The sequence below is a fragment of the Danio aesculapii genome, chromosome 23, assembly GCF_903798145.1.
Source record: "Danio aesculapii chromosome 23, fDanAes4.1, whole genome shotgun sequence".
Taxonomy (NCBI): Eukaryota; Metazoa; Chordata; class Actinopteri; order Cypriniformes; family Danionidae; genus Danio; species Danio aesculapii.
Window position 1 is genome coordinate 34,395,011 of NC_079457.1, and position 23,146 is coordinate 34,418,156.

General features: G+C 41.3%; 1 protein-coding gene across 1 annotated transcript in view; it reads left to right on the forward strand.

The window, feature by feature from the left end:
- Positions 1–23,146, forward strand: part of LOC130217513 (plakophilin-1) — a 64,770-nt gene that overhangs the window by 17,543 nt on the left and 24,081 nt on the right. The window contains exons 3-4 of the mRNA XM_056449624.1: positions 17,864–18,150; positions 18,266–18,410. Coding sequence (XP_056305599.1) covers positions 17,864–18,150; positions 18,266–18,410 — 432 coding nt within the window. The remainder of the gene's footprint in view (positions 1–17,863; positions 18,151–18,265; positions 18,411–23,146) is intronic.

Sequence of the window (23,146 nt, forward strand, 5' to 3'; positions counted from 1 at the left end):
CGTGAATTCATTATAAATACATTTTTACATCTTAACATAAACTAGTATTCAATTCATGTTTATTTCTAAAGCGCTTTTACAATGTAGATTGTGTCAAAGCAGTTTAATATACTGTAGAAGTTCTAGTAAATTGAAACTCTGTCAGTCCAGTTTTCAGAGCTGAAGTTCAGTTTAGTTCAGTTGTATGCTTATACAGTACATGCACAAGCATGTTATATTCATTATTATATTAATGTAATTCATTATTATATTATATCATATTATACACCAGATGAATAGTGATTACAGTTTAATTAAAATTATAATGTTTTGATTGTAAAGCTAAGACTAGGTTTAAAGCATGACACTTTGACTTTACAAAATAGCTTTATCTTGAACTTTGACATTTGTTTCTTGTGACAGAGTGGTAGAGAGGTTTCTGGAGCTTTCTGAAACGTCATATGCTTTTAATTTTCTATCACACGCCAATAAATCAGCCTACAGGCTTTCATAGACTTTTCTCAGAAGTTGTGGCAAGTCTTGTTTTTTTTTAGGGTTTGATTACAAGCTGTTTATGTTTTGACAATAAAAGTAGTAGTTAACATATAAAAAAATGACATATTTGTGACCCTGGACCACAAAACCAGTAATACGTGTCATTAAAAAAATAAAAATAAATAATTGAGATTTTCTGAAAGGTATATAAATGAGTTTTTCATTGATGTATGGTGTGTTAAGACTGGATAAAATTTGGCTGAAATACAACAATTTGACAATCTGTAATCCAAGGGTTAAAAATCAAAACACTGAGAAAATTATTTTTAAAGTTAACCAAGTTAATTTCTTAGCAATGCAAATCACTAATAATAAAAATTGAGTTTTGTGAATTTTTATATATTTACAGTAGGGGTATAGATTAAGATTGTAATGGTTTTTGGCATAAAGGAAAAATAAATTACTTTGACCCATAGACTGATTTCACGCGGCCGCCATATTTTAAAGCGAAATCGAGGCTGCGGTGGGAAGAAACCCGGAAGTATCGTTGGGAGTTACATTAGAACGTTGTGTACTTGGCTGTATATCTTATCAGCGAAGAGAAAGTGACACAAATTTATAATTTCACCGCCTTCCGAGTGACCCGAAGGTCCGTTCTGAATGAATGGTGAAAATAAAAAGGGATATCAGAGCTCATTTTCAGCTAAGTTAAGGGAAATGGCACTAGTTAGCTAACGTTTTCTTTCCCAAACACACGTTTTAGATGCCATTTATCAAACGCGAGTTAATGAACTTATTCTTTCACTATATTAGACTTGTCACGATACTGAATTAAAAGAAAAACCATCAATTTCCCGCTAACATTTAAAGCACTGTTGACGGCTTTCTTAAAACAGCGCTGATTTGCCATTGTGTTCACGTGATCAACAGAATAGCTTGTGATTGGCCGAGAAGGTCATCAGTTCACTCTCCGCTGTTTACCGAGTACAAACACAGATGAGCCGAGCGATCTGCTTGATGACTTGACTGATCTTCATGGCTGCTTCCGCTCGCGTCTCCGTGTATCTGTGTTTGCACTGGGTGAAGGGCAGTAAACTGAGTGCAAACACAGATACAAGGAGACTGGAACGCTAAGCAGCCGTGAAGATCAGTCGAGTCATCTGCGCTCAGCGGCGCTTCAATGTTAACTCAGCGGGAAATAGATGGTTTTAAAACTTCAGTACCGGGACAACACTAGTACAGACAACACGAGGGTGTGCTACAGTGTTTTAGCGCTCACTGGGTAACATAGATTGAAGCAGGGAAGCGTCCCCACGGTGTTTACCTGCTGCCATGATCTGAAGCCTAGGAGGACACTTGAGCATATTACTCTTAAAGAGATTGTGATGTTGTTTGATGCTAAATTGCTTTTAATTTTCTAAATTAAACTTACTGAATGATATTAAAGTGATGTTTACACCAGTTCTGCATTTTGAAATCTCGGCAACAGCTGGAGGTGTGTACTCCACATCATGTTACTGTAATGTGTACAGTCCTTGTCCTATACTTCCGGGTTTCTTCCCACCGCAGCCTCGCTTTGGTTCTTTAAAATGGCGGCCGCGTGAAATAAGCGTATACAATGTGTTTTTGGTTCTTGCCAAATATATACTTGCGCAATATTGCAAGGTTTTGTTGAGAGTCACGTTTATGCACTTATCTTTTCTCAATGAGCTGAAAATAAGTTATGGGGCTCTATTTTAAGGATCTAAGCACAAAGTCTAAAGTGCATGGCATTAATTCACTTTTGCTATTTAAAGGACAGAAAAATAAGTTTTGCGCCCTGGCGCATGGTCTAACAGGGTTGTGCTTGTTCTCTTAATGAGTTATCCGTGTGTTTTAAGCATAACATGCATTAAACCAATCAGAGTCTGATCTCCCATTTCCTTTAAGAGTCAGTTGCATCGCACCATGGTGCATTTGCTATTCACATTGCAGACTTTGTTAGTGGAAAAACTAAATGGTTCACTGGCAAACAAAAAACAGTTAAACAGACCATCTACGCAAGGGCAAAGATTGAGCCTCCTCCATTCGCCCTCTTTACTTTCTCTTTACATTACTTTTACTCTACACTATTCTTTTTCTTTTGTGGATAAGGAAACAGTGTTGTAAGTACTCCACTGAAAACATCCATTAGCCTACATATTTCATTTTGTTTGAGCGCAAATATTTGGTTCAAAACTATTTCTAAATTCAGTTCTAATTTCTAATCATAACGAAGTGTGATCAAAACTCTCTTTCTCTCTCTTTGTCTGTCTGTCTGTCTGTCTGTCTGTCTGTCTGTCTATCTATCTATCTATCTATCTGTTTTATATATATATATATATATATATATATATATATATATATATATATATATATATATATATATATATATATATATATATATATATACTAATAATGGCATATACAAATGCAAATCGTCATGAATAAACTGAAAAAAGACCCCCGAGATGAAGAAGGCATGAAAGTAATGGTTTTTATCCACTTGTTAAGTGTTATGTCACGTGTCTCTGGCTTCCGAGTTCATCACACTGTATGGGGAGACTAATCAAATGGTAATAATAAATGTTTACAAAGCGCTGTAATACTTTGGAAAATTATGATCACTATATATATATCTATATATATATATATATTATTAGCCCCCCTGAATTATTAGCCCCCTGTTTATTTTTCCCCGAATTTCTGTTTAAAGGAGAGAAGGTTTTTTCAACACATAATAGTTTTAATAACTCATTTCTAATAACTGATTTCTTTTATCTTTGCCATGATGACAGTAAATAATATTTGACTAGATATTTTTCAAGACACTTCTATACAGCTTAAAGTGGCATTTAAAGGCTTAACTAGGTTAATTAGGCAGGTAAGAGTAATTAGGCAAGTTTTTGTATGACGATGGTTTGTTCTGTAGACTATCGAAAACAAAATATAGCTTAAAGGGGCTAATAATTTTGACCTTAAATATAAAAAAAATTAATTAAAAAAAAAATAAAAAACTGCTTTTTATTCTAACTAAAATAAAACAAATAAGACTTTCTCCAGAAGAAAAAAATATTATCAGACATACTGTGAAAATTTCCTTGCTCTGTTAAACATCATTTGGGAAATATTTAAAAAAGAAAACAAAATTCAAAGGGGGCTAATAATTCTGACTTCAACTATAAATATCCATGCCTAATATCCGATGGCCAGAAAGTATTTTTTTTATAAATTGTTAAAATACTGATGTCAGTGATGCAGAAATTCCAGAGACTGTTGTGTACACCATGATTTTATATAGAATTCGCTTTAATGGGTGATATGACTCATAAACAAATATTTTCTCAATTCAAATGAGTAGCGGCTTGGACCCTGGAAACTGTTTTCCAGAAATTACGACTTAACAAGCAGATATTTACATAGAAAACAATAATTTTTGTAACATTTTAATCCTTTAAATTTTTTTTCATATGTAAAAATTATTTTTGCGCAGGTCTGAAAATAACAACTGATCACACATGCACATCTTGCACCTTATTGCGCCGGGTGTATGATAGGGCCCAAGCAGTTAAATTGCTAATGTTTAGCCAGAATATAGGTATTAACAAACACATCTATCCATGTAAGCAAGGTCATTGCAGAGCAACTTTATTGCTTTTATATAATGTTTCATCTGGATCTAATAATGTTTTGTTCTGCCCTGTAAAATTTTTGCTATTGAACTACAGTAATTCACAGTTCCAAGGTATTGATATTGTAAACAAAAGGATCATAAATGTGTGGTTTCAAGTTAATTATTTACAGTAATGCTTCTCTGTAGCTGAGCTGTTTTGCCAAAGAAACACAATATGCCAGGAGTATAAAAAAGAAATGATGTGCATGGTGAAATGACCAGTAAATCATTGATTTTATATTTCTAAATCAAACAGAGTCGCTTGTGTGTTTCCAGGGTTCAAACACAGTAATACATTGATAATGTTAAATAAATTTGGGTCATTTCTTTCACACGCAAAAGTACAAGTAAAGTGTACACATATATTTGCATTCTTGGATAGACAATGAAACAAAACACTGTATAATAATATATAACATGTGAGCTATGAATGAGAATAATCACACTGACTTCAGTAATGCAGAAATATACAGTAGTGTTGTTTCATTAAAGGCATTGTTCACCCAAAATTGAAAATTGAATCACCCTCAAATGGTTCCATACATTTTGAGTTTTTTTTATTCTGTTGAACACAAAAGGAGATAATTTGAAGAAAGACGAAAACCTCTCACGATTGGCGTCCATAGATGAATAAACAAATACGATGGAAGTCTTGAAAGTTTTGAAACAAGTAAAAAGTGAGTAAATGATGACAGAACTTCAATTTTTGGGTGAACTATCCCTTTAAATCATGTTGATAATTGAGAATGAGAGATCGACTGGTAAAGTGTGCTTGCTTCATTGCATCATTGTTCATTCTGCAAGTCAATCACATACTAATAATTATGAATTGGTTTAAATGTCTTGAAACCTATAATTATACTAGTCAGTGAATTACTTATGTGCCATTTACACTAATGCATTTTCATTTGTACACCTGGCATCCACACTACTTATTATGTTTAACTCATAAAACAGAGCACTATGAAAATGCTTTTTTTATTTTCACTTGCACTTGACGAATCAGGGAGCAATAAGCAATAGTACAGAAAACGCTACGGTTACTAAAGTAACCCTTCGTTCCCCGAGGGGGGGAACGGAAATGCTATGTGGAAACTTCCACTATGGGGATTTCGTCAGAATCCAATCATCTGAAAGAGTATAAAAACGGGCCAATGAAATGCCAATGAGTTGGCAGCGTCAGCGTGCACAGCTGGCGTCAATGACAATCAGTCATGCTATAAAGACGCAGCCAGTGCCATGCTCGACATCCTTTTCTAGCTGAAGAGACTTTCACGCTCAACAGCTAAGGGACAATCGTTGTGGCGAAGGAACATAGCATTTCCGTTCCCCCCCTCGGGGAACGAAGGGTTACTTTAGTAACCGTAGCGTTCCCCTTCGGATGGGGAACTCCAATGCTATGTGGAAACTTCCACTATGGGGAAATCTATGGAAAACGCCACAACGAAAGAACCTTACTGCGCCCCTGGCGAAGGGTGTGCCACGCAGTAGAGCGAGCGCACCTACAACGCCCCGAGACACAGTCTTCCAACGTGTCCCCTGGCCCTCACTTACCTGTTCAGAAACGGTTATATTTTTCGGGGAGTTGCAATAACCCAGTAAAAAGGTTTTGATACGACAGTACGTTGGGAAAGCGTTCAGTCCCGATAGGGAGGACGCTGCGGAGCTCACCTGCTACCCAGAGGGGAGACCTGGTGACAATCTATGGACCAGCCCAGAGATGGGGGGGTCCTAGCATAAGGATGGTTAGCGGGGAGGGAAGACACGAGCCTGCCCTAGAAGGGGGGACTATACCGTGGCTGAGTGAACGTATGGGATCGCCAGCGGGGATCACACATAGCAGGCACCTATACCCAGAACGCGGGCTGACCAGCGGGCATGCCGACAACGTAACGGGCCAACACCTGACTCCTCCGCTGAGTCAGGTGCTGGGGGCCTCGGAGGAACTCTGCAGGGTTCGCCAAAGAAATGGGGAACTAAACTGACAAAGCTGAAAAAGCGCACGTATCTCCGGGTTAGGGAGAGTGGCGCAGCAAGCGTGTTTCGACACCTCAACCGAATCGTTTCCTCAATCACCAAGGGTTGCCTAATACCCTTGAGGAAACCGGCTCCACTCGCAGATTGTAACCTTGCAAATGTATTGGGTGTCACCCAACCCGTAGCTCTACAAATGTCTGTCAGAGAGGCGCCGCGTGCTAACGCCCAGGAGGATGCGATGCTCCATAGTGGAGTGCGCTCTCACCCCCGGGGGACACGGCTCACCCTGGCCCAAAGGCGAGGGAGATGGCATCCACTATCCAGTGGGCCAACCTCTGTTTAGATACGGCACTTCCCATCTGCCGACCACTGTAATGGACAAAGAGCTGGTCAGAGGATCTAAGGCTCTGAGTGTGGTCCCCATATATTCGCAAAGCGCGAACAGGACACAACAATGAAAGGGCTGGGTCTGCCTCCTCCGTGGGCAGCGCTTGCAGGCTCACTACCTGATTGTTAAAACGATGTGGTAGGAACCTTGGGCACATAGCCGGGCCGGGGTCTCAGGACAACGTGAGAGTAGGCCGGCCCGAATTCTAGGCACGAGTCACTGACCGAAAATGCCTCCAGGTACCTAACCCTCTTAACCGATGCCAACACGGCCAGCAGAGCTGTCTTCAAGGACAGAAATCTCAAGGATACTGAGTCGAGTGGTTCGAAGGGATCTCCACGTAGGCTCGTAGCACTACCGCGAGATCTCAAGAGGGTATGAGAGGGGGGCGGGGGAAAACATCCGCCTCGCACCTCTGAGGAACTGGATGATGAGGTTATGCCTCCCCACGGTGCCGCCATCCACGCATCATGATGAGCGGAGATGGTGGCCACGTAAACCCTCAGTGTGGAGCGCAACAGCCTTCGCTCCACCTGTCCTGAAGGAAAGAAAGCACAACACTGATCTGGCAAGATCGGGGGTCTTCTCGGCGAGAAGCGCACCACTCAGTGAATAGACTCCACTCCAGGGCGTAGGCATGCCTCGTAGAGGGTGCACTAGCCTGAGTGATGGTATTAACCACCGCCACCGGTAGGTTACCTAAGTCTTCCTCGTCGCGTCTTATGGACCCCACGTGGAGGTTCCACAGAACTAAGCGAGGGTGCCAGATGGTGCCCTGTCCCTGAGAGAGTAGGTCCTGTCTCAAAGGGACTCGCCAGGGGGGGCGTCGCGAGGAGGGAGAGTTCTGATATCCAGGTCCGGTTGGGCCAGGGGCGCAACTAGCAAGACCTGCCCCTCGTCCTCCCTGACCTTGCACAGAAACTGCGCGAGTAGGCTCACTGGGGGGAGTGCATACTTACGCATGACTCGGGGTGGAGTCGCCATTCTCCCGGGGAAGGAGCTGCCGTGAGAGCCTGTTGGCCGCACGGTTGAGCCCATCCGGGGTGTGAATAGCAAGCAGCGACTTCAGCCGCGTATGACTCCAGAGGAGCAGACGGCGAGCGAGCTGAGACATGCAGCGGGAGCGTATACCCCCATCCGGATGGAACACGCTACCGCGGCCGTGCTGTCCGTCCTGACCAGCACGTGTTGCTCCCTCAGCACCGGTAAAAAGCGGCGCAGAGCGATAAACACTGCCAACAGCTCTAGGCAGTTGATATGCCAATGCAGCTGGGTTCCCCTCCACAGGTCCGCAGCAGCATGCCCGCTACACACGGCCCCCCACCCCATACTGGAGGCATCTGCCGAAACGACAGCCTGCCTGGACGCCTGACCTAGGGGCACACTGGCCCGTAGGAAGAAGGGGTCCTTTCCAGGGGGTGCGGGTGCGGTGACACAGCGCAGTGACAGTCACTCGGTGTGTGCCCGCGTGCCATGCGCGTCTGGGGACCCGATCGTGAAGCCAATGCTGTAGTGGTCTCATATGGAGCAATCCGAGCGGCGTGGCCGCGGCTACGGATGCCATATGCCCCAGGAGCCTCTGAAATAATTTCAGGGGGACCACTTTTTTTCCTGTCAAACTCTCTCAGACAGTTCAGCATTACCTCGGCGCGCTCTCGTGAGAGGCGCGCCTCCATAGTGATCGAGTCCAGCTCCAACCAGAGAAAGGAGATGTCTGCACGGAGGCGAGCTTGCTCTTTTCTCGGTTGACCTGAAACCCCAACGGGCGGAGGTGCCGGAGCACCTTGTCTCTGTGCATAATCAATTGCTCCCGAGAGTGGGCTAAAAATCAACCAGTCATCGAAATAATTGAGCGTGCGGATGCCGGCGAGCCGAAGGGGCGCGAGGGCACCCTCCGCGAGCTTGGTGAAAACTCGCGGAGACAGAGAGAGCCCGAAGGGGAGGACCTTGTATTGCCACGCTCGACCTTCAAACGCAAACCGCAGAAACTGCCGGTGGCGTGGGAGTGTGGAGATATGAAAATACGCGTCCTTCAGATCTATTGCTGCAAACCAATCCTGAGGACGAACGCATTGCGTGATGCGCATCTGCGTAAGCATTTCGGAGCGCAGCCAGTGAAGGCAGCGGTTCAAAATGTGCAGATATAGGATTGGCCATAGCCCACCGCTTTTTTTTTTTTTTTTTTTTTTTGGGGGGGCACGATGAAGTGCGGGCTGTAAAACCCGCGCTCCATCTCGGCTGGAGGGCCGGCTGGATTGCATCCTTCGCCAGGAGGACAGCAATCTCCTCTCGCAAGACAGGGGCGGACGCAGGACTGACCCTGGTCGCCCGTGAACCTGGGAGGCCGTTTAGCGAACTGAATCGCATAGCCGAGTCTGGTCGTATGGATGAGCCATTGCGATGGGCTGGCCCGCGCTAACCAGGCAGGCAGAGCCCCCGCAAATGGTCCCACCCGCACGATCGCTGACGTGCCAGCGGCGGGGCAGCGTGGAGTGAGTGGGCTCATCCGGGGAGCGCTGGGGTCCCACAGGAGAGCAGGAGAGGAGATGTTCTCGTCTCGCACTCAAACTCCAGGAGAGGGGCTGGGAGTGGAGAGAAAGGAGACCGTTCTCTCGTGCTCCATGAGCCATTGGCGAAATGCACCGATCCTGCGAGCTGGAGGGCATAGCGTCCCAGACTGGCAGTGTTCGGGCTGTCACATCCGGAGGAGGGGAAAAGTGCTCTTTCACTGAGGATTTTGATGGCGTTTTTTTTTTTTTTTTTTTTTTTTACGCCTTTAAATAACGTGCCCCGCCCTCCAGCGGGGAAAGAGCAAATTCCCTCCTCCCCAGATGGCCCGCCTCAGGGACGCTTCGCGGTCCGTTTTACCGAACTTAGCGGCGCCCTGGGCGGGGGACGCTGGTTGCCTGCGCGATGCTCGGCGCAGCCGCGTGGCCGGAGGCGCAGGCGGGGCGGCGAAGCAAAGCTGCGGGCGGGCGTCCTCGGCGAAAAAGCAGCGGATGTGGATGGCTCGGCGGGGGGGAGCGGTCATACAATCCCGCCGATAGAGACCTCGCCCATCGCCTCCGACTGCTCTTTCACCGGCGTGAATTCCTGGGCGAATTCACTGCCAGTGTCGCCGAACAGGCCAGCCTGGGAAATGGGTGAGTTAAGAAAGCGAACTTTGTCAACGTCACGCACATCACCAGGTTTAGCCTGAGGTGGCATTCCTGGATCACGGATGTGATCATCGTCCTTCCCAGGGCACACACAGCCGACTTTTTTTTTTTTTTTTTTTGTAAGAGCATAGTCGGTTGCGGTGCGGAGCGCATGCTCAGTCCTGGGTCAGAACCATCCTCACGCAGCCGGGCCAGCGCCTGCGCTTGGTAGCGCTGGTAGGTGGCCATAGCGTGCATGGTGAGGGGGAAGGCGCACGCAGCACACTGCGTGAGCCTACTGTGCCCAACCAGGAAGAAGGGGATGGGGAGGCTTAGAAGGTCTCGCCTTCATCCTCCACATCACACCCCTCTAATCGGTCCGGCCGCGGAGCTGGGGGATAAACCATCTCCAGAGCCACGGCCGAAGCAGCCTGGGGAAGCACAGCCGCAAAGTCTGCTTCTGGATTCGACGCCGCGCTCAAAGTCCCGGAGGGAGCGAGCGGGTTCGAATCCTCGTCAGACCTTGACAGCCCAACCTCCAAGGATGGTGAGGATGGAAGCGCACGCAGATCGGGCAGAAAAAAGTGCCCTCAGGACAGCGTGAGTTTACTGTGCACTTCCGGGAAGAAGGGGACGGGAGGCTTTGAAGGTCTTGCCTCCTTATATCCTCCACATACACCCATCTAGTCGGTCCGGCCGCGGGGCTGGGGGATAAACCATCACCAGACCCACGGCCGAAGCAGCCCGAGAAAGCACGGCCATCATGTCTGCTTTTTAGATGCTAACGCCGCGCTCTCCACCCCGGAGGGAGGGAGCGAGCGGGCTCGCATCCTCAGACAATGACAGCCCATCCTCCGATGCAGCGATGGACATCTGACCCCCGGTGTCATCAGGTGAGAGAGCGACCATCCCAGGACGGAGCGCTTCTCTTCACCTGAAGCTTGGATGGAGCGCGTGGAGGAGCGAGAGGTCCACGGCCCGGGGGCGGCGGATTTACTCTCACTGAAACCCTCAGATCTGCCCGAGTGCCAACCGCAGTGCGGGGGACAACTGGGGTGGGTGGCTCTTTTGCAAGAGCGAGCCGCGATCTTAACTGCGCAACAGACATGACATCAGTGATGGCATGCACTGCCCGCGAGCACCGCATTAACATGCTGGACCCCCAGACATGAAACGCTGTGCTCGTGCCCATCATCCGGGGATAGGAAACCACCGCATCCAGAAACGCACGGTCGGAGTGACGTCTTGAAAAAGACGCGCTGCACGACCGTGTTGCTCTTTTAGGAAAGCTTTTTTCCTATATACAAACCGCTCTTGGAGGACCGGACCCAAAGGACGCCAGGCAAGGGAGAAATACCCAGCTCGACCATCTGCCACTGCGTATACGCGCTCTGGACCGGGAGAAGCTGCTTCTCGATCTCTCTCTGTAGACACAGGTTGGAGATACCCTCAAAGACTCTCTCAGAAGCTTCGTGAAAGGCTCTGAAAGCGAAAGGATGTCGAGCATGGCACTGGCTGCGTCTTTATAGCATGACTGATTGTCATTGACGCCAGCTGTGCACGCTGACGCTGCCAACTCATTGGCATTTCATTGGCCCGTTTTTATACTCTTTCAGATGATTGGATTCTGACGAAATCCCCATAGTGGAAGTTTCCACATAGCATTGGAGTTCCCCATCCGAAGGGGAACATAAGGCAGATTAAACTTCTTGATTCAAAATGCATTTATTTTTCCTTTTTTTTTGTCAAACATTGGATGAACAGAGGACAGAGATGAATGCCTTGATTTTCTTGATTGAATTTTGGGATCAATATTAGGGTAAAAAAAAATAATAATAAAAAAAATAATATATATATATATATATATATATATATATATATATATATATGGTGAACTAAATACAATTAAAATAATATTAGTATCATTATAAAAATACAAATGACAATAACACAAAATAAAACTTTAGCAAAAATAAAAATGGAAAATGTAAAAACAAAGACTTGTAAGCTATTTAACAAAGTACAATGTACTGTATATACTGATTAAAAATGAGTTGGTGGAGAAAAGCTTCAAGCAATTGCTGCAGTTTTTAATATCTTAATCCATTTTTGCTATTTGTATAATTTTTTATGAATTATTCTAAATGTGGCTAATGGTAATATACTATACTTTTTCCGGGTGGAAAAAACATAAATAAACAGATTGTCACAAAGCAAACTGACTGCCTTCCAGCAATGTTCTCATATACACATTGCACAAGTCCTTTAGAGTGCAACTGTTTCTTTCTTTTTTCAATAAAAAGGAAAGCTAGTGCTCTTCTGGATGTGCACCATTGTGCCACTTTCGCAAGACTTAACTTACTTAACATTGTTGCTTGTCATCATGGCTTTAGATTACAATAGTTCTAGTAGATTATCTGTATTAATATAATAATACTGTGTGAACGCTGACTATATAGTGCTTATTTCAGTTATTTATAGTCCCCTACAGTCAGTCTGGATTGTTCTGTGTTTTACTTTGAGTAGGTTTGTTTGTGGTTTTTAACCTGATCTGGATATGTCACACAACCTGTTCATGCTGGTTTTAACTGGTGTGCTTCTACCAAGCAACATTCGTACCAGAATACTGTGGAACTTGATTGGATGCACAACATTTAGCATCAGCAAAAGTTTACTCCTCCCTTTGTGAAGCAACTACCTTTTACTTGCTGTATATGAATATGCGGTAAAGGACTATGCTGACTTTGAGCTTTATCATTACCCTAACCACAAAGATTACTTACAACTTGCCACTCCTGCCATTTGTGAAATGCAGAATAGGAAAAATGGTCTATAGCAAGTAGAGTAGAATGAAATTGAAATAATTAAGTCACACTTTTGTTTTTGATATACAGCATTACTATAAATCTTTATGGAACAGGGAAGATTCTGCCACATATGAAAATATAGGATTTATTGATTGACTGATTGATTGGATACAACTGTAATTTAAATAGCCCTGCTGTCACTGACTTTTCAAGATGATCAAACATTCTAAAGTTTCTAGAAAACGGCATTTTTACAATGTCAGAAACTGCCAAAAAAAAAATAGTCTCAGCCTCAGACGTCATACCAAGCACTGCCCACAGACCTGTGGCTAAGCATCTGATGAATACTTCAGCAGATCCTCAGTCCTCCTCTGATTGGTTTAAACATACATCATTTTCATGAGTTGAATGCGCTAAAATGAAAAAAAAAAAAAAAAAAAAAAACACGCCTGTGCTTTATTTATGTAATTTTTTATTTGTTTTTCTTTTCATAATTGACAGTGCTCATTAATAGACATATATATTAAATGCAGAATTCTTAACTAAGTGAGACTATGCAAGTCATAAAAGATGGGCAGGAGATAGCTTACCTAGATTGCCGCCTAGATTTTCCTATAGAACCAATTTTGATAGTTTGCCCCCTTTGTATCATCTGCGTATGCGGGCAAAATTAAAAGAGCAAACAGACCATGATTGGACATTGTGTTCAGTTTCCAGAGCTGCTTACTAGTCTTAAAGGGTATATATTATAGGGTGTGTACAGTATATGTATGTAAAAGTGTGTATATACGCTACCTGAAAAACGTTATCACCTATCCAAGTTGTAGGCTAGCATCAACTACTGCTAGCATAAAACTAGTTCTCTCAATAAAATCCCATAGGATTTTCCCATAGGCTTTTCAAAGATTGCGAATAATAAGCTCTGTGTTCAAACACTGCTCATTACACTTACACGTTGTGTCCAACGGGATAATCCTCAAACGAAAATACAACTTTTAGCACTATTAGATCTTAAATGCAAACGCAAGAATTGAAAAGCTAACATTAAGCTATGAACGGACTACAGTGACTTCGGGGCGCTCGTCTGTGACGTCAGCCTCACCCTGCTACAGACAACTTTTCAAGCTTATTTTTAGAAATATGGTCCATGACAAAGATTTTCTCTCTCGGTTTATTATATTGTAATCCATGCTACACTCAAAAAAAAGTTTTTTTTTTTTTTGCTCGTTCAAACTACTTATTTAAAATGAGCTGAAACAACACAATTCTTGAGATTTCATTTGGGACAACTTAATTTTTTTAATGTTCAATCCACATAAATTTGTTAAAAGTGTTAAGTTAACTTAATCGATTTGTGTTGGGACAACATGAATTAATTGTGTGGAACCCTGTATTTTTTACAGTGTATATATTATAAACAAATATGCAAAAACACATCTGTATAGTCCTACATGCCTTTTGGATATTTTTTTTTATGTGGGAAATACATTTTGTTTTGCTTCACGGTTGTTGTAAAAGTTTAAAAATGTATGTATAAATGTGCCTACATATTATTATCATAAGACATTTAAATAAGTGTATCGCTCGCTCACATGAGTCCTATTGTAGATGGAGAACAACATTCAATATTCTTTTTTTGTCACAAAGTACAGCGAAAGCAGCCTATACAGTCACATATGCTATAAATGTTAAGGAGGACTGTAAATACTGCAGTTATGACAGAGTTAAATGTGTTCCGATGAAGAAAAAAAAAAACTACGAAAAATCAGTTCATCACATCAAGATGACAGTTAGTGTATGCATTTTTACACATTTATACACACGTTTGCATTACTGAGACCAGGAAAGAGACAGGCTGCACTGGTAAGCAGCATCTCCATATTATTGTTTAATTAAAATAAATGATTAACAAATTTATATCTTGACTGTCTTATCTACACACATTATCTACACACAATATAAATTCCCAATTAGAACAAACTACAAACTATAAAATACTATTCATGAAAATACTTAAATCACAGACAAATCCAAATGCCCAACGCAAGTGGGCTGCGTTCCAGACCAGTTCAGCTCAATGACGTATAATGTCTCTGACACCACCTGTAGTACCATTTAGCAACTTGATAGCAACCGTCTTTTAAAAGAAGCGCAACCGATTAAAAAAAAAAAAGAATTAAGAGTGTGATGTAACTGATGTGTTTTATGTCATAGAATAAAATGTGAAAGTATCTTGAATTTGGGTTAGCCACAAAAATTATTTAAGCAATTTCACTGAAATCCCATTCAAAATCCCCATTGACTTTGGGACAAGGCTAAAATGCTAACTTTCTTCCGGGTTTTTGCATACAAATTGACGTCATAGTTCCTCCACTTTATAACTTGACTTCTAGTTTATCATTTGGTATCAGAAGTGGCTAATATGAAAGGCAAAGGCCTCTAGATTATGCTTATTTTACCACAATAAAATATGATCATGCCTTAATTTTTTATTATTTAATTAGGGCAGTAAGGTCTGACTTTGCTTAGACAAATGTCTTGACACTTAACAGAAATAATGCACAGTATAGAATATAAAGTCATGGTGCAGTGGACAAAGAATGAATATTGTTTATGACTCCCATGACCTTGGAGGACTGCACCCATACATCTCTGCAACGACTTAAATAACTTATTAATAAAGTCATCTGGAATGGCAAAGAAAGTGTTCTTGCAGGACTCCCAGAGTTCATCAAGATTTTTTGGATTCAACTCCTATGCCTCCTTCTCCATTTTACCCCAGACATGCTCAACAATGTTCATATCTGGTGACTAGGCTGGCCAGTCCTGGAGCACCTTGACCTTCTTTGCTTTCAGGAACTTTGATGTGGAGGCTGAAGTATGAGAAGGAATGCAATCCTGCTGAAGAATTTGCCCTCTCCTGTGGTTTGAAATGTAATGGGCAGCACAATTGTCTTGATACCTCAGGCTGTTGATGTTGCCATCACCTCTGCAGATCTCTTGTATGCCCCCATACCAAATGTAACCCTAAACCATGATTTTTCCTTCACCAAACTTGACTGATTTTTATGAGAATCTTGGGTTCATGGGGGTTCCAATAGGGCTTATGCAGTATTTGTGATAATTGGGATGCAGTTCAACAGGTGATTAATCTGAAATATCTATTTCATATTCTGCCACTTTTCCAAATGATCAACCAGAAGTCAAGTTAATATTTGTTGCTCTTACAATTGGGATCGACAACAAGACTTTTGTCAGGTAATGCATGTGTATATATAAGAGAAAATATTCTCAAAGCAGATGCATTGTAGATCTCTGCAAAGTGCACAAAGTGTGAGTATTAGCATTCTTGTGTTTTTACTAATTATGTATTCTGAGACATTCATGAATTAATATTTACTGCCTACACATCGATCGGCTATTGTAATAACTTTGGGATGGTGAGCAATTAATAATTTGACTAAACAATGGATCATTTAAAATGCAATATTCACTGCATAGATGCTTTAACCCATTATATCAACAAACACACAGGTATGCTTAATCTTGCAGTTTGTCTAATCGCAGAAAAAAAAACTTTAAATATTCATTAATTTTGTTCAAAAAGACAAAAAGTAAGACATTGTTTAAAACAGTAAAGTGCCTATTTATTTGTAGATACTCACAAATTCAACAAAACTATTTGCTTTTATATAAGACAGAAAACTTTGACCTCTCTCTCTGTTTTCTTGTGATATGTAGAAATGCGTCACCCAAAATATGAATGAATATCAGAACAAAGTCTATATTAATGTCAAAATAGCAAGCCGTTTTGACATTTAATCTATAAACCATACTAGTCCTCTATTTTCATGTTACTAGTACTTCTTGTTTAGATACTAGTATCTTTTCCATTTAAGTACTGGTACTTATTCATCAGATACTAATGCCTATTCTTTAAATCCTACTTCATTAGATACTAGTATAAATAGATACTAGTACTTATGCATTACTCTAGATGCTAGTACTTATTCATTAGATGCTAGTACTTATTCATTAGATGCTAGTACTTATTAAATATATACTGGTACTTATTTAAAAGATACTAGTACACATTTATTAAATACCAGTACTTGTTTGGAATGTTACTAGTAAAAATCTTTATTTTACAAGTGACATGTTTAGTTGAACTCTACTCTTCCATTTGGACTAGTCTTAACATAAGACGAGTAACAAAGCAGAACTGACTAGTAAAATAAGAAATGTTACTAGTAATAATTATAAATACTACTGTCTAATAAATAATTACTAGAAATAATGAAGAACTACTAGTGTCTATTTAATAGTTATTAGTATCTAATGAATTGTTACCAGTATCTATTTAATAAGTACTAGTATCTATTTAATAGAACCTAATGAATAAGTACTGGTATCTAATAAATAAGTACTAGTATATAATACATAAGTACTAGTATCTAATACATAAGTACTAGTAGCTATTTAATAGGTACTAGTATCTAATAATGGGTACTAGTATCTAATAAAAGGAATTAGAGTCTAATGAGTAAGCATATTATACTAGTATATTTTTAAAAAAGCACTATCTAAAGAATAGGCACTAGTATTTAATAAATAAGCACGGGTATCTAATGAGTAAGTACTAGTACTTAATGGAATAGATACTGGTATCTAAAAAATAAGCATTAATAAAATAGATACTAGTACGGGCTATTAATTAAATGTCAAAACGGCTTGCCATAGTCCTACTGATGTGTTTTGCTTACAGATAATTTAGAATACTGATGAATATTGCCATGGTTGTAATCTGTAATGATATGGCACAAAATGAAACCGCATTGGTTGGTTAATCTTTCAGCCATATAGCATCATGTGCAATCCTTGACCATTTAAAGCAGCCAAAGTTCACAAACCTTCAGCCGTCAGTGTAAGGTCTGGTTAGGTGAGACTAGCCAAAAAGCTGGTCGTCAAGAGAGAATATCAGTGGTCAATTTGGAGTTACTTTAACATTAGGTAAAATAATATACCAGACTGAAAATCTCTCTAAAATCTTTGGTGACAAGGTTCTGACTAAGAAGCTCTAGTCCACATGTGTCAAACTAGGTTTCTGGAGGGCCACAAATCTGCAAAGTTTAGTTCCAATTGTAATTAAACACACTTGATCAAACTGATTGAGTCCTTCAGGTTGTTTGAAACCTACAGGGAAGTGTGTTGAAGCAGGGTTGGAACTAAACTGTGCAGGGCTGCAGAACTGAGTTTGGAGAACAGTCAGTGAACTGTGGAGCAGACTGAAGAACAACCAATCATCTTTTGTATTTCTTGTCCTTGTTTCCTTATTTTACAACTTTTTTATAACTCATCACCACTTTATTATCACTTCCTATTATCTCAGACTGGTCGCAGCGTGTCAGTGCGCCACACAGTGAAAAGGCAGACCCAAAACAGCCAGTGGGACTCTCAGATGTCCTGGAATGCACAGTCTAAGTCCAATGGGATGAAGCTCAGTGGCAGCGACCCTTCTTTAAATAAGACGGCTATCCAGAATTCTGTGGATAGAGTCGCTACCGTACGACAGAATCGATCTGTACAATCTATGAAAGTGAAGAATACTCCGCCGGTCGCTGCAAACCAAGCACAGACAATTACAAAAGTCATTAAGACCAAATCAGAAGCGCCGGGGTGAGTGCAGAAAATGCATGTTGTAGTTTGTTTATGTTTTTTTGTTCTTTGTCACAGTTTTCTTATGACTTTGTAACTCTACCTGTGTGTCTCTGCTATATCTCTGAACCTTAAGTGTGAATGGAGCCATGGGAGCAATGCCCAACATCACACTGCAGGAAGCAGTGGATTATCTGACACACGAAGACATCAGTCATCAGCTATGTGGAGCTTCGTTTATACAGCACAACACCTTCACAGAGGACATGGCCAAACAAGAGGTCAGGATACTGACTCGTGTCTAAAGCAAGACAATAGTCACTATTAAACTTGTCTATGATCTGTCTATCTTTCTCTGCCAGTCTGTTTTTTTTTCTGGGATTTTTTTTTTTTTGTTTATTTTTCCATCTGTCTTTGTTTCTCTGTCAGGTTTTCTGTGTATACTGCCTGTCTGTGTCTGTATATTCAATTAATTTAAATTTAATTAAATTAAATTAATTTAGTTTTTTTTTGTATAAATTATTTGTACAGAATTATTTTCACTATAATTATTGTTTTAAAGCAGCTTGACAAAAGGTGCACATCAAAATCAGTAAAGTTAAGATTATTAGTTATTCCTCAACATCAGCTCAGGATACGGCCTGGTCCAGGATTATGAATGTCTTGGCATCATTTCTTCACAGGTCTTGGATCGCATCAATGGCACTGCATAATGTAATCTCCAAGGGCCTCGGGATAAGTATCCCCAGGTTGAAATAGAAAATAAAGAAATTAATAAGCATAGCTGTTGTTTATAGTGTCTAAACATCTAAACAAGATGCAAAAATGAAATTTTATAAATGAAAATAGTAGTTATGTAAACATAAAAAACATGTAAAGCATATAAGTATTTCTAACAAAATGTCTGGTACATTAAGACAGGAAGAGTGTGTCCTACAGATGGTTGTCAAGTCCACTCACCTGCATGGAGCACACTCATGCATCATACCATTATGTGATACATTGTGTGTATACTTGACTAAAAAGGTAGGTCTTTAATCTAGTTTTGAACTGAGAGAGTGTCTGAGGCTTGGACATTATTAGAAAAGGCTGTTCCAGAGTTTAGGAGCCATGAATGAGAAGGCTTGACCTCATTTAGTAGATTTGCTATTCTAGATACTACCAGAAGGCCTGAGTTTTGAGATCTAAAAGAGTGGCTTGGATTGTAGCGAGACAGAATGTTGGTTAGATAAACAGGAGCTAGATTATTTAAAGCTTTATAGGTAACTTATAGGTAAATATTTTAAAATCAATACAGAACTTAACAGGCAGCCAATGTAAGGAGGCTAAAATAGGGGTGATATGATCATATTTTCTAGACCTGGTAAGAACTCTGGCTGCTGCATTTTTTACCAGCTGAGGTTCATTAATTGAGGATTCTAGGCAACCAGCGAACAGAGCATTACAGTAATCCAGCCTAGAAGTCATAAAAGCTTGAACTACCTTTTCTACATCTGAGATGGATAGCATGCTTCGTAACTTAGCGATGATTCTCAGAGGAAAGAAGGTGTTTTTTTGTGTCTAATATAACACCCAGATATTTTACTTTAGAGCTAATACTAACTTTGTATCCCTCTAATTGCAGTTATCTAGTATTAATGTATGTCTGTCTGTGTATGTCTATCTCTATATATATGTATATTTGTCTCTGATATGTTGTTACGAAGTAGATACTGACAACAGACATGCAGATCCACATGCAGTTTATTACAGAGAAGTCGTGCAGGCAATGGTCAAAAGTAGGGATGACTGACATGAAACTAACGTTTCGACACTGTGTCGAGATTCTGAAGCGCAAGTATTTCGAAACACTGCACCAAAGCATAATCAGAAACACCCAGGTCACATGACTAAGGTGATTCGTAACACCCACATGACTAAAGGGTTTCAAAACACCAGGGGCCTCATGTATCTTACGCACAAAAACTTTGTGTACGGCAGATTTCACGCTCACGTTTGGAATTACTAACGATGAAATTAAAGTGAGAATGTGCATTGGTCCGTGCCAACTTCATGTCTGGGTACATGGATTTCTTGTGTGCGTTTGTTTTATTTCCATTGGCGACTCCTAGAGGCAATTATGTTAAATTGCACACTACAAAGTAACGCACCAACAAGTGCAACTTTCCTGGCAACTTTCTTTCCAAAGGGAACTGGCAGACCGCTCGGGGATAAGCCAGTTGTCTTTGAGTCGTGCAATGCCAACTGTATGGGACAGGATCATCTGCATGTCTAGCAGGTATATAAGGTTTGCATACCATGCAGTTTACCAGCCAACCAACTGCAGGCACATAATGGCGCAATCTGAAGACAAATTTGCATATGTGAATCGGAAGTATTTTCATTTAATAAATGTGCAAATAATATGTGATGCTCAAATGCGATTTTGGCAGCTGAAATGCCAGTGGAGCTGCCTTGATAGAGTGGAGGGGTGCTGCTATACCGCCCTAACAAAGTGTTCCTCTAATACATCTATGTCCCCCACAGACACGGATACTACTCCAGACAGTAAAGTGTCACCCACAATTGAGGCAACTCTCTCCTAGAGTGTTAGTTCAGCATCCCCTGTTCCCCCGCCTCTTCTGTCCACACTTTGACGGTGTGCCGCTATTTCTCCTCTTAACCTGCACCTTTACATCGGACCATTTCTTTTTTAATTCCTTCACAATGCGATGTTTAGGCCCCACTGCGTTAAACATGTCAGCTAAACTCTCCCACTCTATTTTTTCCTTTATTATTAATTACGGAGCACCAACTTGCAAATAACACAGTTTTTCTCCGGTCTACCTCCGATAGGAGCACCTCCAATTCACATTCTGTGAAGTTTCCCTTTTTGCTTGCTTTAGCCATTGTTTTTCTTTTTTTTTTGGTTTTGCCAAAGTAGAGTCATTACCATATTTATAAGGGGGAGGAGGCAGGGAGGGGTTTTGCGCTCGTGCACGTGTGCTCAGTTTTCACGTTAATTCGGATGTACAACGAGAATATGCGCGGGATTCCGCATACGCAGCTGATTTTTTTTACTGCGTAAGCACATTTACAACTTTGTCCGTATGCAATTTTTTAGTATGATTTCAACGCAAGTCTTTGTACATGAGGCCATGTGACTAAAGCGATTCAAAGCATCAGTCATTTCATAAGGGTAATCCAAAATACGACAACAGAACACAGGCAAAAGTCAGGCTAGGCGAAAAAGAATCAAAACATGAAATACAAGCAAAGGGTCAAAAACACTGGAAGATTGGACAAGGTAAAAATGCTTCTTAATGTTTTTGGGAGAAACAAGACTCAGCAAAGTGTATACAGTATATAGTCCATGTAATCCATGAAAACGAGCTACAGCTGTCTGTGTGCAAGTGTCTGGATTATTGTCAGTTGTTGCAGCAGTTAATTGGTGCAGAGTTCTGGGAGTTGTAGTTTGGTAAGAATACCTGAAGTAATTTTCAGCAAAGAAAACACTGCTGGCAATCACAACAGATTTACATTAACTGTCCGATTTATTAGGTACATGTTACTAGTACCGGGTTGGACCCCCTTTTGCCTTCAGAACTGCCTTTTATCCTTATATTTAACAAGGTACTGGAAATATTTCCTGAATAAATAAGATTTTGGTCCATATTGACATGATAGCATCACGCAGTTGCTGCAGATTTGTTGGCTGCACATCTATGATGCAAATCTCCCGTTCCACAACATGCCAAAGGTGCTCTGTTGAATTGAGAACCAGTGACTGTGGAGACCATTTGAGTACAGTAAACTCATTGTTCATAAAGGGATGGACATGGTCAGCAAGAATACTCAAGTAGACTGTGGCATTCGCACAATGCTCAGTTGGTACTAATGGGCCCAAAGTGTGCCAAAGAAAATATCCCTCACACCATTACACCACCACCACCAGCCTGAACCGTTGATACAAGGCAGGATGGATCCATGCTTTCATGTTGTTGATGCCAAATTCTGACCCTACTATCCATATGTCACGGCAGAAATTTAGACTCATCAGACTAGGCAAAGTTTTTCCATCTGCTTCAAGGTTCGACCTGTTGTGCATTCAGAGATGCTCTTCTGCATACCTCAGTTGTAACGAGTGGTTATTTGAGTTACTGTTGCCTTTCTATCAGCTCGAAACAGTCTGACCATCGTCCTCTGATCTCTGGCATCACCAAGGCATTTGTGCCCACAGAACTGCTGCTCACTGGATAGTTTCTCTTTTTCAGACCATTCTCTATAAACTGTAGAGATGTTTGTGCGTGAAAATACCCATGTCAACAACATGAAAGGATGGATTTAGCCTGCCTTGTATCAATGGTTCAGGCTGCTGGTGGTAGTGTAATGGTGTTGGGGATATTTACTTGGTAAACTTTGGGTTTATTCGTACCAATTGATTCGTACCATGGTGTCAATGTCACAGCTTACCTGAGTATTGTTGCTGACCATGTCCACCCCTTTATGACCACAGTGCACCCTGTGTACCACAGTCTACTTCCACCAGGATACTGCACCATGTCATAAAGCATGAATCATCTCAGACTGGTTTCTTGAACATGACAATAAGTTCACTGTACTCAAATGGCCTCCACAGTCACCAGAATTAAAACCAATAGAGCACTTTTGGGATGTGGTAGAACAGGAGATGGCATCATGAATGTGCAGCCGAGAAATATATATCATGTCAATATAGATTAAAATCTCTGAGGACTATTTCTAGTACCTTGTTTAACCTATGCCATGAAAGGTTAAGGCATTTCTGAAGGCAAAAGGGGGTCCAACCCAGTAGTACTAGTAAAGTGTACCTAATAAAGTGGCCGCTTAGTGTAAGTATCCATACATACTATCCATGTTTCTTTCTCTATCAATATAGACCATTTCAAGGTGGTCATGTCATTGGCCCATGAACATTCTCTGCTTGTTATCAAACTATTTCATAACTGTAACAAGAGGCAATTCAATCATAACTTAGGCCCAATCCCAATTCTACCCC